Source organism: Gekko japonicus, unplaced genomic scaffold (genome assembly GCF_001447785.1).
Source record: "Gekko japonicus isolate JY-2015 unplaced genomic scaffold, Gekko_japonicus_V1.1 scaffold426, whole genome shotgun sequence".
NCBI lineage: Eukaryota > Metazoa > Chordata > Lepidosauria > Squamata > Gekkonidae > Gekko > Gekko japonicus.
The window spans coordinates 613,650-629,572 of record NW_015160848.1 but is presented as its reverse complement, the minus strand read 5'-3'; the positions used below and the strand labels follow the sequence as shown (position 1 = coordinate 629,572).

At 45.7% G+C, this 15,923-nt stretch overlaps 1 protein-coding gene across 1 annotated transcript; it reads right to left on the bottom strand.

Moving 5' to 3' along the window:
• Nucleotides 1-2,168: 2,168 nt before the first annotated feature.
• On the bottom strand, nucleotides 2,169-2,507 carry LOC107118189 (keratin-associated protein 9-1-like). Its single transcript, XM_015420475.1, has one exon. It carries the CDS (start codon nucleotides 2,505-2,507, stop codon nucleotides 2,169-2,171), a length of 339 nt encoding a protein of 112 aa, XP_015275961.1.
• Between the last annotated feature and the right edge of the window lie 13,416 nt (nucleotides 2,508-15,923).

Sequence of the window (15,923 nt, the reverse complement as noted above, 5' to 3'; positions counted from 1 at the left end):
CAATGTTGGATCAGGCCAATGGCCCAAAAAGTCCAACACTCTGTCACACAGTGGCCAAAAATCCCAGGTGCCATCAGGAGGTCCAGCAGTGCCCCCCCAAGCACCAAGAATACAGAGCATCACTTGCCCCAGAGTTCCTATCTATACCTTGTGGCTAATAGCCTCTGATGGACCCTTGCTCTGTATGTTTAATTCCCTCTGGAAGCCGTCCATGCTTGTAGCTGCCACCATCTCCTGTGGCAGTGAATTCCATGTGTTAATCACTCTTTGGGTGAAGAAGTTCTTCCTTTTATCTGTTCTAACCCGACCGTTCAGCAATTTCATGAAGTGCCCATGAGTTCTTGTATTATAAGAAAGGGAGAAAAATACTTCTTTCTCAGCCTGCTCTATCCCATGCATAATCTTATAAACCTCAATCATGTCAACCCTCAGTCGTCATTTCCCCAGGTTAAAGAGCCTCAAGCGCTTTAACCTTTATTCATAGGGAAACTGTTCCGACCCTTTTATTATTTTAATTGGACTTTTCTGCACTTTTCCCAATGCTATAATATCCGTTGTGAGGTGTGGTGACCAGAACTGTACACAGTACTCAAAATGAGGTTGCGTCATTGATTTATATAGGGGCATTATGATACTGGCTGATTCCCTTCCTAATAATCCCCGGCATAGAGTTGGCCTTCTTTATTTCACACTGTCTCGACATTTTCAATGAGTTATCTACTACGACTAAAAGATCTGTCTTTTGGTCAGTCTCTGCCAGTTCTGACCCCATCAACATGTATTTATAGTTAGGATATTTGGCTCCAATGTGCATCACTTTGCACTTGGCCACATTGAACCCCATTTGCCACGTTGATGCCCACTCGCCCATCCTCGACAGATCCCTTTGGAGTGCCTCACAATCCTCTCTGGTTCTCACCACCCTGAACAACTTCATGTTGTCTGCAAATTTAGCCACTTCACTGCTTACTTCCAACTACAAATGATTAATAAACAAGTTAAAAAGCATTGGACTGAATACTGATCCCTGTGCTACCCCACTGCTTACCACCCTCCACTGAGAAATTTCCCATTTATACTCACTCTCTGTTTCCTATTAATTAGCAAGTTTTTGATCCACAAAAGGACTTTCCTTTTATCCCGTGACTATTGAGCTTACTTAGGAGCCTTCGATGAAGAACTTTATCAAAAGCTTTCTAGAAGTCAAGGTAAACAATACCTATTGGGTCCCCCTTGTCCACATGTTTGTTCACTCCCTCAAAAAACAAGATCTTCCCTTACAGAACCCATGCTGAGTCTTCCTCAATGGGATTTGTTCATCAATGTGCTTACTAATTCTTTCCTTAATAACAGTTTCCACCAACTTACCCGGTATCAACATCAGACTGACTGGCCTGTAATTTCTCGGATCTCCTTTGGAACTCCTCTGGGAGTGACATTAGCTACCTTCCAGTCCTCAGGAATGGAGGCCGGTTTTAATGAAAGATCCACAAGTTTCAGAACTCTCAGATGTATGCTATCCGGGCCTGGTGAATACCAAATCTGGGTCTTTTCCTATGTGCTCTTCCTGTGACCAATGACTCCTCCCCACTTTTCAAGCTCTCAGAAATAAGAAGAAACTGAATCCACAAAAGAAATTTTGATGCAGGCAGAAGCTTTATTGGGAACAAAGTAGTGGGGTTGATATAATTTGCAGTGATGCAATTAGAAGGATGACAAACATACCTTCTTTACTCAACAAACAGCGGCCTTTCCGCCGCTCATTTAGGTGGGATACCTGAAAGTCTTCAAATCAAATGAATACAGAGGTGAATGCAGGTTACTGTTCAGGCAGGAAGACCTTTGTAGACTCCTGCAACATTTCGGAGGCCAAGAGAGGGAAGGTGTTCGTACCCTTCTGGTCTCAAATTCAACATAAGTTTAGGAAAACAAAATGAAGGATAACAGGGGGGAAAATCCCTTTCAAGGTGAGAATACAGAGAATACAAATTAAATATCCGGTTTGTGGTCATGAGCATTTGAGATGTTAAGAGCCAACTGATCTTGATTTGAACTGGGAAGTGTCATTCCTTCTGACACCCAAGTCCATGAAGTTGTCAGCCGTCAATCCATTCCATACTGTTCAGGTAGCCGTTTCGTTCCCATTCATGTGAAGCTCCCCTTTCTGCTTAACAGAGGCGACCACAAGGGGGGCAGCCGGAACAGGCCGTGTACCCTCCCACGCGGAGAGGCTCACAGCTGGCAGCCAGAACTGGCCCTGGGATCACGACGGTTGAAGGAGGTGGCTGTATCGTAATTTCTGATGGTGGGATCTGGTTGATGCAAGCGACGCAGGCCCCACTGGTGAGGCCAAGGCAACGTGCCGATGTTGAGCTACCACAGCATGAAGAGGGGCCGCACGGACTGGGGCAGCAACCCAGCTTGCCCAGACCACCGACAGGGTATCCACATGGGGAGCAGCATGGGGAGCAAGATGGGATGGCACAGGATGGAGGACAGCAGGACATCTTGGGAAGGTGGTGGTGAGTCTGGAATTACATTAGGAAAGGATGGGAAATGTCAACATGATGGTCTGAAGAATAAACCACTTAAAGCTTGAAGCGTAACTATTTCTCCCAGGGAGAAAAACCTCTTCATCTCAGAAAGAATGAGGGTAAACAAGTTGGTGAGATGGATAAATGCACAGGGTTTTCAAATTTTTTTTTAATGACTTGAGCTACTACATCTAACCTAACCTCAAGAAATGGACTTAGGGCTTTTTTTTAAGACTGAGAAATGCAAGACGGAAAGGTATTTAAAATATTGTTAGCTTGTGGTTTGTCCTTTGTTTCATGTGTAGCAAAGCTAGATCTGAGTCCAGGAGCCCCTTAGACACCAACACAATTTTAGTGATTTGAACTTTCAAGAGTGAAAGCACCTTTTGTCAGGGATCTGTAGCAAAGAAACAATGCTTTCATTCCACACTGGAGATAAAACTTAAGAGTCTATCACTGGACAAGGAATTAACATTTGAGTGGGTCACAGATTAATTTCTCAGTTTCTGTCCCTACAGACTTAGGACTTCTGGTTGGGGAAAGTTGATGGACAGCATGTGGGTGGTATCTGCTGCCATTTCAGACAGACAAAGGGTCTTTAAACGAGACTAGCAGTGGCTGGGAGCAAATCTGTAATGCCTGGCAGAGTTTGTCAGGACAGGGAATGCCAGAACGAAGCGATGCAAAATGTGTAATGCAAGAAAAAGGAGAACATGTCTACTGACTTTCTGAAAATTATCTATAGAATTTAAAACTTAGGTAGAGAGGTCAACTCCAGGCACAGAAATTCCTGCAGATTTGGTAGCAGGGTTAGGCAGTGTTCGGGAAGGGGAGAGGAATCAGTGGGGCAGAAAGACATTGAGTCCCCATTCCGAAGTGGCCGTTTTTTCTGCAGGTGGAATTATCTCTGTTCTCTGGAGATCAGTTGTGATTCCAGGAGACTGCCTGACTACCCTAAAAGGAGCAGAGAATCAACTGCATGGAACATCCACTTTGCATTTCATTAACAAAGATGTTTCAGATAGGCTCTGGAGAGGCAACATCCAAATTTTCTCAGTACATTTCTACATCAAGGCCTATACATTTCAGAGAGTGACACTTGTCTCCCTATGCCTAGGGATCTCTTCAGGTGCCCTCTGCTTGCTTCCTTCCTTCCTTCCTTCCTTCCTTCCTTCCTTCCTTCCTTCCTTCTCCTTCCTTCCTTCCTTCCTTGCTTCCTTCCTTCCTTCCTTCCTTCCTTCCTTCCTTCCTTCCTTCCTTCCTTCCAATTTCAACATTGAGAGATGGAAATGTCCCTGGTTTCATTAAGATATTTTTCCAAAGGAGAAACTTCCTAAACTTCCTTCCTGTCTCTCTGTCTTCCTTTCTTACCGTATATATCACATACAAGAAGAAGAAGAAGAAGGTATAATGGACTTACCAAGGTTTGTCCCTGAAGAGAACCAAGGAAATGAGGCTGAGCAGAGTTGTGGAGATGGTTGAAGGTGGCAAGAGCTTTTATACGATCTCTTCAGAATGTCAAATGGGTGGTTGTTTTTGGAATGTTTAATTGGCTAAACGTTTGAAAGCTCCTTATGGCACTTTGTTATGGTGTTTAATGTCATATTAGAGGGTGAACATAGTTTACCCTGCCATTTACCCTCATCATACAGTATTATAGGACTTGGTTCTCAACAATTGTATATGAGTCAGTTCAGAAATGAACATGTGGGATCTGTTGGGGTGGTGTACCACCCAGGGTCGGTGCACCCCAAATTCACCAAAACAGCTCCTGCCACACCCAAATCACACCCGTCGCCTTGGGACATTCCCTCTGACCTCTCCAAAAGGTTGGGGTTCTCTACAGCATGCCTCTGTACCATAGTATAAACTGCAGAACCGGTGTTTTTGTTTATTGCAATCATCTATTATTTATTTATACAGTTTATGGAGCTGCGTTGGCTCAAGTGGTTAAGACGCTGAACTGCAGGCTGTAAAAGGTCAGTAGTTCAGCAGTTCAAGACCCGGGTGCCGCATGACGGAGTGAGCTCCCATTGCTAGTTCCAGCTCCTGCCAACCTAGCAGTTCGAAAGCAAGAAATTGCAAGTAGATAAATAGGTACCACTTCGGTGGGAAGGTCACAGCGTTCCGTGCGCCTTGGTGTTTAGTCATGCCGGCCACATGACCATGGAAAGGTCTTCGGACAGCGCTGGCTCTTAGGCTTTGAAACGGAGATGAGCACCGCAACCCTAGAGTCGGATTCGACTAGCTTTCGAGCAAGGGAACTTTTACCTTTTTATTATTTATTTCCTCAGGATTTATTTCACTTCACATAGACTGACTTGGGTACACTGGGAAACGGGGGGAGGACCCTGCACACAACCTGGCAAGTGCTTTGTTTATTTCAATTCCTTATCCTTTATTCCCATTCATTTGAGTGTCCAGAGAGAGGAACAGGGGGGAGAGGTATGTACTACTGTGGTACACTGAGAGGACACCTCAGACAGACACCTCAAAAACACTAATTTCACCTACCCCCCTCCCTTGAGGGATTCATTGCGATGGATTCCTCTGTTGGATAGAGCCCTGAAATAACCAGTCAGTTAGCAGGCACACATCTGTAATGTCTCGATGACACATCAAAACCTCTATAGCCAGGCTCTGGAGTGCTTTCCTATTTCATAGGGAGGCTGGAGAGTGAGGAAGGGGGAAGGGTGGGATGCAGCCCAGCCATTTACATAATGACACTGCAAACACTCTTGCCGGGGGTGGGGGAGGTGCTTGTGCACACATGGAATCTTGAGGTGCATGCTTAGTTTGGGGGGCAGTGAAGGTTGCAAAAACCCCTCCCTTCTGCATTTGGGCACTCAGCATAAATTTGCTCTGTTGACCACAGAGCTTAACATTTTTCCAGGGGAATTGATTTCTACCCTCTGAAAAGCAGTTTTAATTCTGAGTCTCCAGCACTTCCCTGGAGATTGGATACAGTGGTTCCGCAGGAGGAAATGGCTGGTTTGAAGGGTACAATCCATGGCATTGTACTGGTCTGAGGACCCAACCCCTCCTCAAACCCCACCCTCTCCAGGCGACACCCCTCAAATCTCCAGGAATTTCCCAACCTGGAGTTGGCAAACCTTTCCAGTGAACTGTCAGCATACCTTTATCTGCCCCTCTGACTTCAGCTTTACATCTCCTCCCCCCTACCTCCCGGGGATCAGTTGTAATGCTGAGTGATTTCCAGCTCCCACCTGGAGATTGGCAACAATGGTTCCCCAGGAGGGAATGGCTGGTTTGGAGGGTGGAATCTATGGCATTGTACCTGTTTGAGGTCCTACCCCTCCTGAAACCGCACCCTCTCCAGACTCCATCCCTCAAGTCTCCAGGAATTTCCCACCTGGACTTGGCAACCCTATCTCCTTTCTAGCCAATAATCAACCTGCCTTTATTTCCTCCTCACTCTCCAGCTTGACATCTCTCCCCCCTCACCTGCAGTCTCCACCATGCTCTGAAGCCCTGACTGCTACATCACATTGGCTGTCATGGGGAGCCATCTCAGCAGGGTATAAGGACACAGAGTACACCCTTTTCTCCAGGGAAACTGATCTCTACCAACTGGAAAGCAGTTGTAAGTCTGAGTGATCTTCAGCCCTCACCTGGATATTGGCAATAGTCTTTCTCTGCAATGGGGACCAAAACAACTTATATCATTCTCCTCTCCCCCTTTTGACTTGCACAACAACCCTGTGAGGTAGGTTAGGCTGAAAGCCTGTGGCTGGTCCAAAATCACCCAGTCAGCTGCCCCAGCAAGAATCTTGGTCTAGCAGAGACTGCTCTGAAGCGCTGACTGCTATGCCTAGGGTAGCCAACCTCCAAGTGGAGCCTGACGGTTGCCATGTTTTACAACTGAACTCCAGACAACAGATCTCCCCCCCCCCCAAGAAAATTAACTGCTTTGGAAGGTGGCCTCTATAGCATTCTGTTCAGCTGAGGCCTCTCCCCTCCCCAGACTCTGGCTTTCTTAGACTGGCATCCTTAGACACAGAATCTCCCTACCTGGGTCTGGCAACCCTTGTCAGGACTGGCCCCAATGAGTTTTCTCCCAAAGGTCAAAATAGGTGTGGAAAGGGCCTTTTACTGACAAAAACAAGCTCAGTTGCATAGCCACAGGCACTGAAGGGAAAGTAGGGTTACCAGCTCTGAGTAGGGAAATATCTGGAGATTTGGAGGGTGAATCCTGTGAATGGCACTGACTGGGGAGGGAAAGGACTCAGCAGTGTATAATGCCATAGGTTCTACCCTCCAAAGCAGCCATTTTCTCCAGGGGAACTGATCTCTTTCATTTGGAGATCAATTGTAAAAGCAGGAGATCTCCAGGTCCCACCTGGAGATTGGCAATCCTAGGGGAAAGTCAGATGCCAAGAAGGAGTTTGAAGAGAATGGTTTGATGGCCACTGGCCTACCTCAGTAGCCAGCCAGCCATGACAGAAACAAGCAGGAGTGAGAGCCATTTTTGCAGTTTATTCTGACATGAAAGTGGCCAAAGCTCTGGGAAGGTGCACTGGCTTTGGGCATTCAGCATCAATTTGGTGTGGTGACCTCAAGAGTGTATAATGACACAGAGTCCACCATTTTCTCCAGGGGGACTCATCTCTGCCATCTAAAGAGCAGCTGTAATTCTGAGTAATCTCTAGCTCTCACTTGGAGATTGGAAGAAGTGGTTTCCCAGGGGAAATAACTGATTTGAAGGGTGAAGTCTATGGCAGTATACCTGTTTGAGATACCACCCCTCCTCAAACCTCAGCCTCCCTAGGCTACACCCCTCAAATCTCAAGAAATTTCCCAACATGGAGCCAGCAACTCTATCTCCTTCCCAGCCAATCATCAACCTACCATTATCTGTCCCCCTAACTTCAACTTTCCATCTCCTCCCCTCTCCCTCCTGAAGTGTAGTTGTAATTCTGAGTGATTTCCAGCCCTCACCTGTTGATTGGCAACAATGATTCCCCAGGAGCAACTGGCTGGTTTGGAGAGTGGAGTCTATGGGATTGTACCTGTCTGATGTCTCACCCCTCCTCAAACCCCACCCTCTCCAGGCTCCACCCCTCAAATTTCCAGGGATTTCCCAACCTGGAGTTGGCAACTCTATTTCCTTCCCAGCCAACCATCAACCTACCTTTACCTGTTAGCCAAATTGCCTTGAATAATTATTAATATGGGGGATTTGAATATTAAATGGAAAATGGAAAATAGGGAGCAATAACCTTTGTATACAGGAGTCCCACCTTTCCCAGTGATCCCAGAAATAGACACAGAGATCAGATCTCAGTGAAATGGTTTCTTTACTGGGGAATTTGCATTCAAAGGAAAAAAAAAACACAATCACATAATCAATACAGTACCAGGAAAAATAGACTGAAAGGGTACAGAGACATTCACATTAGCAGGAGTTCGTTGGTTGGGCAATACTGACCTGTCCTGAGGTGATGAAGCGATCCTTACAGCGGAAAAATAGGGGAGACTCTAAGGGGAAAATGGTGATATTCTGAACGGGCAGAACATCTGGAAAGACTCTGGGCAATGTTACAGCGAGAGTCAGCAAGATAGGATGGGGTCAGGTATAGAGGAAGTGTGTGAGAGAGAGCATGGCAGATCCTGCTCTTTTATACATTATTTGGACTTGGGGGTGGGCTTCACTGGCCATTTCCCCAGGAAGATGCTTAAGCAAAAACTGGTTTCAGGAGGATGGGGGCTTAATGGTTGGTCAATATTGATTCCATTACTACTAACAGTGGGACCTTTAGAAGACAATAGCAGAAGCAGCCAGGGTAATTAGTGTTGATAGCCCAATGATCTCTCTGTGTGATGAGCTTGGCAGGTACAACCTATCAGGCGGCTAATCCCTTTATGCAAGTTCTTTTGTTATGCTAGGCGGCATACATGCAGTATCTGGCAAAGATGGTGATGGGGAGATACTCCTGCATGCTGACAGAGGTTTCTGTTCATGGAGTCTTTGTAGAGATGCTCAGGTTTCCCTTGCAGGGCATGGCATTACTCTACAGCATGCTTGTACTGGCTTCTGTGCGCTGTCTGTGGAAGGGATGCTTTACTCATCTCTGCTGCATTGCAAGTGAGAGGTGGCAGGTAACCTATGGATCCATCCTTGGTCTGGCACATCATTTCAGGAGGCGGTTTCCCTCATCTGGGCATGTGTTCACGGTCCAGTTAGTTGGCATCAGCTCATGGTCATGATACAGTCCATTCCCTTGGCACACGAATTGCACAGTCCAGTTATTACTTATGGCTCATAAGTCCATAAGAGCATTATAAGCTCCTTGCAGGGCAACATATCTGCCCCCTGACTTCAGCTTTCCATCTCCCTCCTCTGAAGTGCTAACTGCTATGTGACACTGGCTGTGGTATTTCCTGGACAACAGATCTCTCTCTCCCCCTGGAAAAAATAACTGCTTTGGAGGGTGACCTCTATGACATTCTATTCAGCTAAGGCCTCTCCCCCCCCCCAGCTTCAAAAGACTCCACCATGAATTTCCTGACCTGGCAACCCTAGTCAGGACTGGCCCCAATGAGTTCCCCACAAAGGCCTGGAAAGGGCTTCCTGGATTTGCCTTTTTACTGACAGAACCAAGCTTGGTTGTCTAGCAACAGCCACTGAGGGAAAAGTTAGTACCACAGGAGCCAAGCAGGAGAAGCATCTTCATCAGGAGAGATAGTCATATTGGCAGTTATTCTGACCGCAAACAGTGGCTGAGGCAGCAGTGGGCAGGGAAGAGGAGCAGACCCAGCACCCAGCCAATGGCACATGATTATTCTTGAGTGGAGGTTGATGGGCCAATGGCTGATGGAGCACACAGCACAGCCAATGGGACAACTGGAAATGGCCAACATGTTAGGAGAAATTTATATATATAAGATAACCAAGGAGTATTTACAAAAATTTAGATGATAGCACCAGATTGGAAGGGGTTAACGACATCAGGTTTTCCCTTTTTAAGTTATTGCACTTGGTGTTGGAATGTGGGTGATATCTTCTCTCCCCTTGGAATGAATCCTAGCTGGGCTTAATTGTTTCACATATTCTATAAGTTAGGAGGGGTTATTTTTCTTTGGAACAAGAAGAAAGGTAGGGGGGGAATACCTCAGCTCAGATCAGGCCGGTGCTGACCAAACTTCAGATGATACACCTGAATTGGCCTACTGTTTCTCCTTCCACTGCTAGTTCGGTAATTGCTTCTTGAAATCCTTAAGAGAACTGGTTGCCAAATGGGCAACACACTGTCTTTCAGAAAGATTGGTTAAACTTTGCTTAAGAAGGGGACAGCATCCAGTTACTTGAAGAACTGCTGGTAAGAATCTGAAAGCAAGAGAAAAAAGAAGAAATCTGCGGGTAAACTGAGGTTCTCTTCCTCATCAAAGTCTGAAATTGGGGAATAGTTGAAAGGACATCGTATAACTGAACTTTACTCAATGGAATATTCTGCATTTACTCAATGGAAAGTTCTGCCTTTCGGTAGGAAAAATCAAATGCATAATTATATGTTGGGGAGGACTTGTCTTGGCAGTAGTATGTGTGAAAAGGATCTAGGGGTCTTAGTGGACCATACACTGAACACGAGTCAGCAGTGTGATGTGGTTGCTAAAACACAAATGCAATTTTGGACTGTCTTGCCACCCCAGAGTTCAGGTGGTGATGGGGTTCTTCAGCAAGCTTCGTTGGAAGAAGAGATGGCTGGGCCAAAAGTGGCAAGCTACTGCTGATGGAGAAGTGGGACTAGATGTGGTTGGTGGTTCCTTCAGATGCCAGTGATGGACCAGTGAAGGGGAAGCTGGGCACCACAGCGCTGGAGCCATGCAGAAAACAATGGCAGGCTGCAGCTCCAGGGAATGAGGACGAAGGAGCTCAGCATAACAACAGAATAACCATGCCCCAAAAATGTCCATCCAGAGCCCCCCAAGGGTCAGGAAGTGAATGAGCTCTGGAGCAGCCAGAAGTGATCGGGCAGCCATACTTTGCGTGGACGGGGGATGGGGGATGAACCCCAAATCAGGACCCCAGGAGAGGGCCACAGGGAAGGACCAAACATTAAAATACTGGAATATGAAAAGGTCTGCATTCCGGGCAAAGCAGGTCACTTGCTTCCACTCTGGTCAGACAGGAGATCCCACAGGTTCATTTCTGAACTGACTCACGTACAATTGTGTAGAACCGACTCCTATAATACTGTGTGATGAGGGGAAATGGCAGGGCAAAATGTGTTCACCCTCTAATATGACATTAAACACCTTAACCAAGTGCCATGGGGAGCTTTCAAACATTTAGCAAATTAGACACTCTGAAAACAATCACGTATTTGACGTTCTTAAGAGATCGTATAAAAGCTCTTGCCACCTTCAACCATCTCCACAACTCCGCTCAGCCTCACTTCCTTGCTTCTCTTCAGATACAACCCTTGGTAAGTCCATTATACCTTCTTCTTCTTGTGTACAATATATCCTGTAGGACAGAAAGACAGAGAGATGGGAAGGAAGTTTAGGACGTTTCTCCTCTGGGAAAAAAAATTTCGACGAGATCAGTGACATTTTTATCTCTCAGTGTTCACATAGGAAGGAAGGAAGGAAGGAAGGAGGGAGGGAGGGAGATGGAAGCTGAAGAGATCCCTAGGCATAGGGTGAAAGGGGGGGAATGCAAGTTGTAATCTAGAAATGTACTGAGAAAATTTGAATGCTGCTTCTCCAGAGCCGATTTAGAAACATCTTCAGGAATGAAATGTAAGGTGGAAGTTTCAGGCACTCCATTATCCACTAATATTAGGGTAGTCAACCTCCAGGCAATTCCTGGCATTAAAGATTCGCTCCCAACCACTGCCACTCCTCTTTAACTACCCTTGGTCTATCTGAAATGGCAGCAGATACCACCCACATGCTGTCAATCATCTTTCCCCAAGCAGAAGTCCTAGGACTGTGAGGACAGAAACTGAGAAATTAATCTGAGGCCATCTCAAAAGTTAATTCCTTGTCCAGTGATATACTCCGCTGCAGAATGAAAGGACAGTTACTTTGCTACAGATACCTGACAAAGGGTGTTTTGACTCATGAAAGCTTAAATCACTAAAATTGTGGTGGTGCCTAAGACACTCCAGGACACAGATCTAGCTTTGCTACTCGTATAACCAATGAGATTTCTCCAAATTACAAAAAAAAAAAAAGTCAAGCAAGCCATATTTTAGATACCTTTTTGTTTTGCATTTCTCAGTCTGAAAACAATCCAAAGGTCGTTTCGTCAGGTTAAGTTGGATGTAGTAGCTCAAGCCATAAACAAAATATATTTTATGAAAACCCTATGCATTTATCCATCTCACCAACTTGTTTACCTTCACATTTTCTGAGCTGAATAGGATTCACTCTCGGGGAGAAAAAGTTATGCTTCAAAATTTAAGTGGTTTATTCTTCAGATCGTCATGTTGACATTTCCCATCCTTTCCTAATGTAATTCCAGACTCGCCAACACCTTGCCAAGATGTCCTGCTGTCCTCCATCCTGTGCCATCCCATCTTGCTCCCCATGTTCCCCATGCTGCTCCCCATGTGACTACCCAAAAGGCGGTCTGGGCAGACTGGGTTGCTGCCCCAGTCCGTGCGGCCCCTCTTCATGCTGTGGTAGCTCAACACCAGCGCGTTGCCTTGGCCTCACCAGTGGGGCCTGCGTCTCCTGCATCAATCAGATCCCACCATCCGAAGTCACCATACAGCCACCTCCTTGTGTTGTTACAGTCCCAGGGCCAGTTCTGGCTGCCAGCTGTGAGCCTCTCCGTGTGGGAGGGTACACGGCCTGTGCTGCCTGCCCCCCTTGTGGCCGCCTCTGCTAAACAGGAAGGGGAACTTCACATGAATGGGAATGAAATGGCTACCTGAACAGTATGGAATGGACTGACGGCTGACAACTTCATGGACTTGGGTGTCAGAAAGAATGACACTTCCCAGATCAAATCAAGATCAGTTGGCACTTAATGACATCTCAAGTGCTCATAACCAGGGACAGGTGATATTTAATTTGTATTCTCTGTACTCTTACCATGAAGGGGTTTTTGTTTTGTTTTGTTGTGCTTCATTTCATTTTCCTTATGTTGAATTTGAGATGAGAAGTGTATGAGCATTTTCCCTCTGTGGGCCTCCTAAATGTTTCAGGAGTCCACAAAGGTCTTCCTGCCTGCGTTCACCTCTGCAGTCATTTGCTTTGTAGCCTTTCAGTTATCCCAGCTAAAGGGGCAGTGGAAGGACTGCTGTTTGCTGAGTAAACAAGATATGTTTGTCATCCCTGAAACTGCTTCACTGCAAATTATATTAAGCCCCTCCTCCCCCCCAATGTTGGATCAGGCCAAAGGCCCATCCAGTCCAACACTCTGTATCACACAGTGGCCAGAAATACCAGTGCCATCAGGAGGTTCACCAGTGGGGCCAGGATATTAGAAGCCCTCCCACTGTTGACCCCCCCAAGCACCAAGATGACAGAGCATCACTTGCCCCAGAGTCCCTATCTATACTTTGTGGCTAATAGCCACTGATGGATGTTGAGAAGGTACATGATACTATAATGAGTTGATGCCATTTAGAGGAGTTCGCTTTGAGTTCAATGACCCAGTAAAAGGCAACTTTGCTTGTTCACATGGTTGCTGGGCCAGAACAGAGATCCTTCTAGTTCTTCAGTCAGCCAGGCACTTTTGGGAAATCGAAATGACAACACAAAGGTACCTCATCTCTGCAGCTTCCTGTCCTTGGTTATTTGAGTTTTATTGCTCCTGAACAGCAATATATTTATTTGTTTGTTTATTTGTTTGTTTATTTATTTATTCGATTTATATCCCGCCTTGCCCACGCAAACTGACTCAAGGCGGTGTACAAGTTAAAATACAACAAAAACAATAAAATACAATAAACATTTCACATAGACAAACAATTTAAATAAAGTGCAAGTAAGTGCTGATGGCAATTGCTATAAGGTGGTTCGTTGAAGGAAGGCCAATATCCAAAGTTGTAACATGAGGGCCGTAGCATGTTCAGTTTTCGATCGCTCATTCCTCAGTGGCGGCTCCTAATCAAAGGCCTGGCAGAAGAGCTCTGCTTTATAGGCCCTGCGGAACTGTAAGAGGTCCCGCAGGACCCTGATGTTTTCCGGGAGCTCATTCCACCAGCGTGGAGCCACCACTGAGAAGGCCCTGGCTCTGGTGATGGCCAATCTGGTGTCTTTCAGACCAGGGAGAGTCAGGCAATTTTGCGACTCTGACCTCTGTGCTCTCTGTGGGACATATGGGGAAAGGCGGTCCCTCAGGTAGACAGGCCCCCAACCATATAGGGCTTTAAAAGTCAAAACCAGCACCTTGAAGTGAATCCAGTATGCTATTGGCAGACAGTGCAGTGCCTTCACCACAGGCTGGATGTGATCAAGTATAGAGTTTCTGTAATGGAAAAAAAAAGATATTCCCCACTAGTATTTTTAAAAGCCACCTAATCTAAGTGCCTATTTTGTTTATTTATGTCATTAAAAATTATCTTTCCTGTTCCTTTAAAAAGTATTCCAGTGGTACATTAATCGAATTAAAAAATACAGACTGCCAAATCAGGTAAAACAATGATTAAACTATAGAAGTAGCAACATTTTTTTTCTGGTTCTTTAATTATTAACTTCATGTATACTCCCCTTCTCTCACTGAGACTCAATGTGGATGACAGAGTGGAAGCCAGTGCAGTCAACGTTGGGTTACACAAATCTGGAACAAGGAATAATGTATTGAACATGACAAATTTATGGAGGATGGTACTATTAATGGCTGCTAATCATGAATGATGAATATGTACTTCCTCCTTTACCATATGTAGTGTAAGTCGGTTTATCAGTGGCTCAGGAATGTGGGCAGGAGTTCACCTCTGCACTCATCCAGTTCGTGGGCTTCCTGGAGGTGGCTGATCAGTAATGGTATGAACCGAAGGCAGTACCTGGTGCACCTTTGGTCAGATTCAGAAGAGTCGTCTTATGTTCTCATGTGATTAAAAATCCCCCGAAATGTATAAGTATGAAAGCCAAGCAGCAAGATTAGGATAAGGCATACAGGAAAAAAAATATATAAGCATACTAGTCAGTGGCAATGCTCCCTCTAAGCGGTGGAGTCTTGTGAGCAAAAATTCTGCTTTGTGAGCTACTGGCATTAAAGTTGTGAGTGAGCGATTTGGCTACTGCATAAAGTAGTTTGCTCTGGAGCCATCCACCCTGAGCGAAGACAAAAATGTGTGAGCTGGAGGCTAAAAAACTGTGAGCTAGCTCACACTAACTCAGCTTAGAGGGAACATTGGCTCAGTGGTATCGTTAATCAGGGCTATTTTTGGGAAGGAATGCACAGGAACGGAGTTCCGGCTGGCTTCCAAGTTGGTCTCAAGCCTTACAAGCAGAGATGGGGAAACAGAGATCTGAACATGTTCATGGGCTTGATTCCCAAAGGAACTATTATGAGACCTTAATGGAAAAGAAAAAAAGTGAATTTGAGGCTGAAATAGGAGAGATTTAAAAGGCCAATGATGAGGAAGCTTACCACATGAGGGCAGAGATACTAAATTTAGCCATTGAAAAGCAAAGCTTGGCAGATGCCATGCAGGAGACTAAACACGCAAGCGCGGAAACTTTGGAAAGAGCAACACAAGCTGAGACAGCCTTAGCCAAAATAACTGAGGAATTAGCGGCAGCGCAATCAGCTGCTCACTACCTCGCTGAACAAAACCATGCTAAAAGAGGACTTGCAACACATGATTCCTTCCACAAAGTGATTGAATCCCTTAAGGGACAACTGGGGCTCCTGCGCGCGGTCATATCTGCCATTCACCCAGAAGGTCTAATAGACCTATACGGCAGTGAATCCGACGTGGAAGAGGAGGCGAAATCTTTGAAGGAAGTCGATCCTCAAAGACCCCTCCCCATTAACCCAGTCAATACCACCACTCAGACCATTAAAGTTGGCAACAAAACAACGACTAAAACAGTCACAGATAATTGCCTATGGCGACCAGAGGAAGTTAAAGCAATAGCAGAAGAGCTAGGCACTCTCAACCAAGAGAACGCTGTACAATGGCTGACAACGGCGACCACCACTTATGTTGGTCTAAATGGAGAGGATTTAACATTGCTAGTGCATAGATGTGCCACCGGAGCTACCCTGGCGGCCATTAACACCGCTATTTCTGCAGGAAATTTAGTGGATGGAACCCGAATTCAGTGGATGAGACAAGTTCTCACCTATCTGAACCCAAACTCCAGTTTGAATGCGATATTCTTCCTGGAAAAACAAGGCACCAACAAAGATCCCGAAACTTACATGTCCCAAAAGCAACTTTTAGGACTTCTTTCTAATAC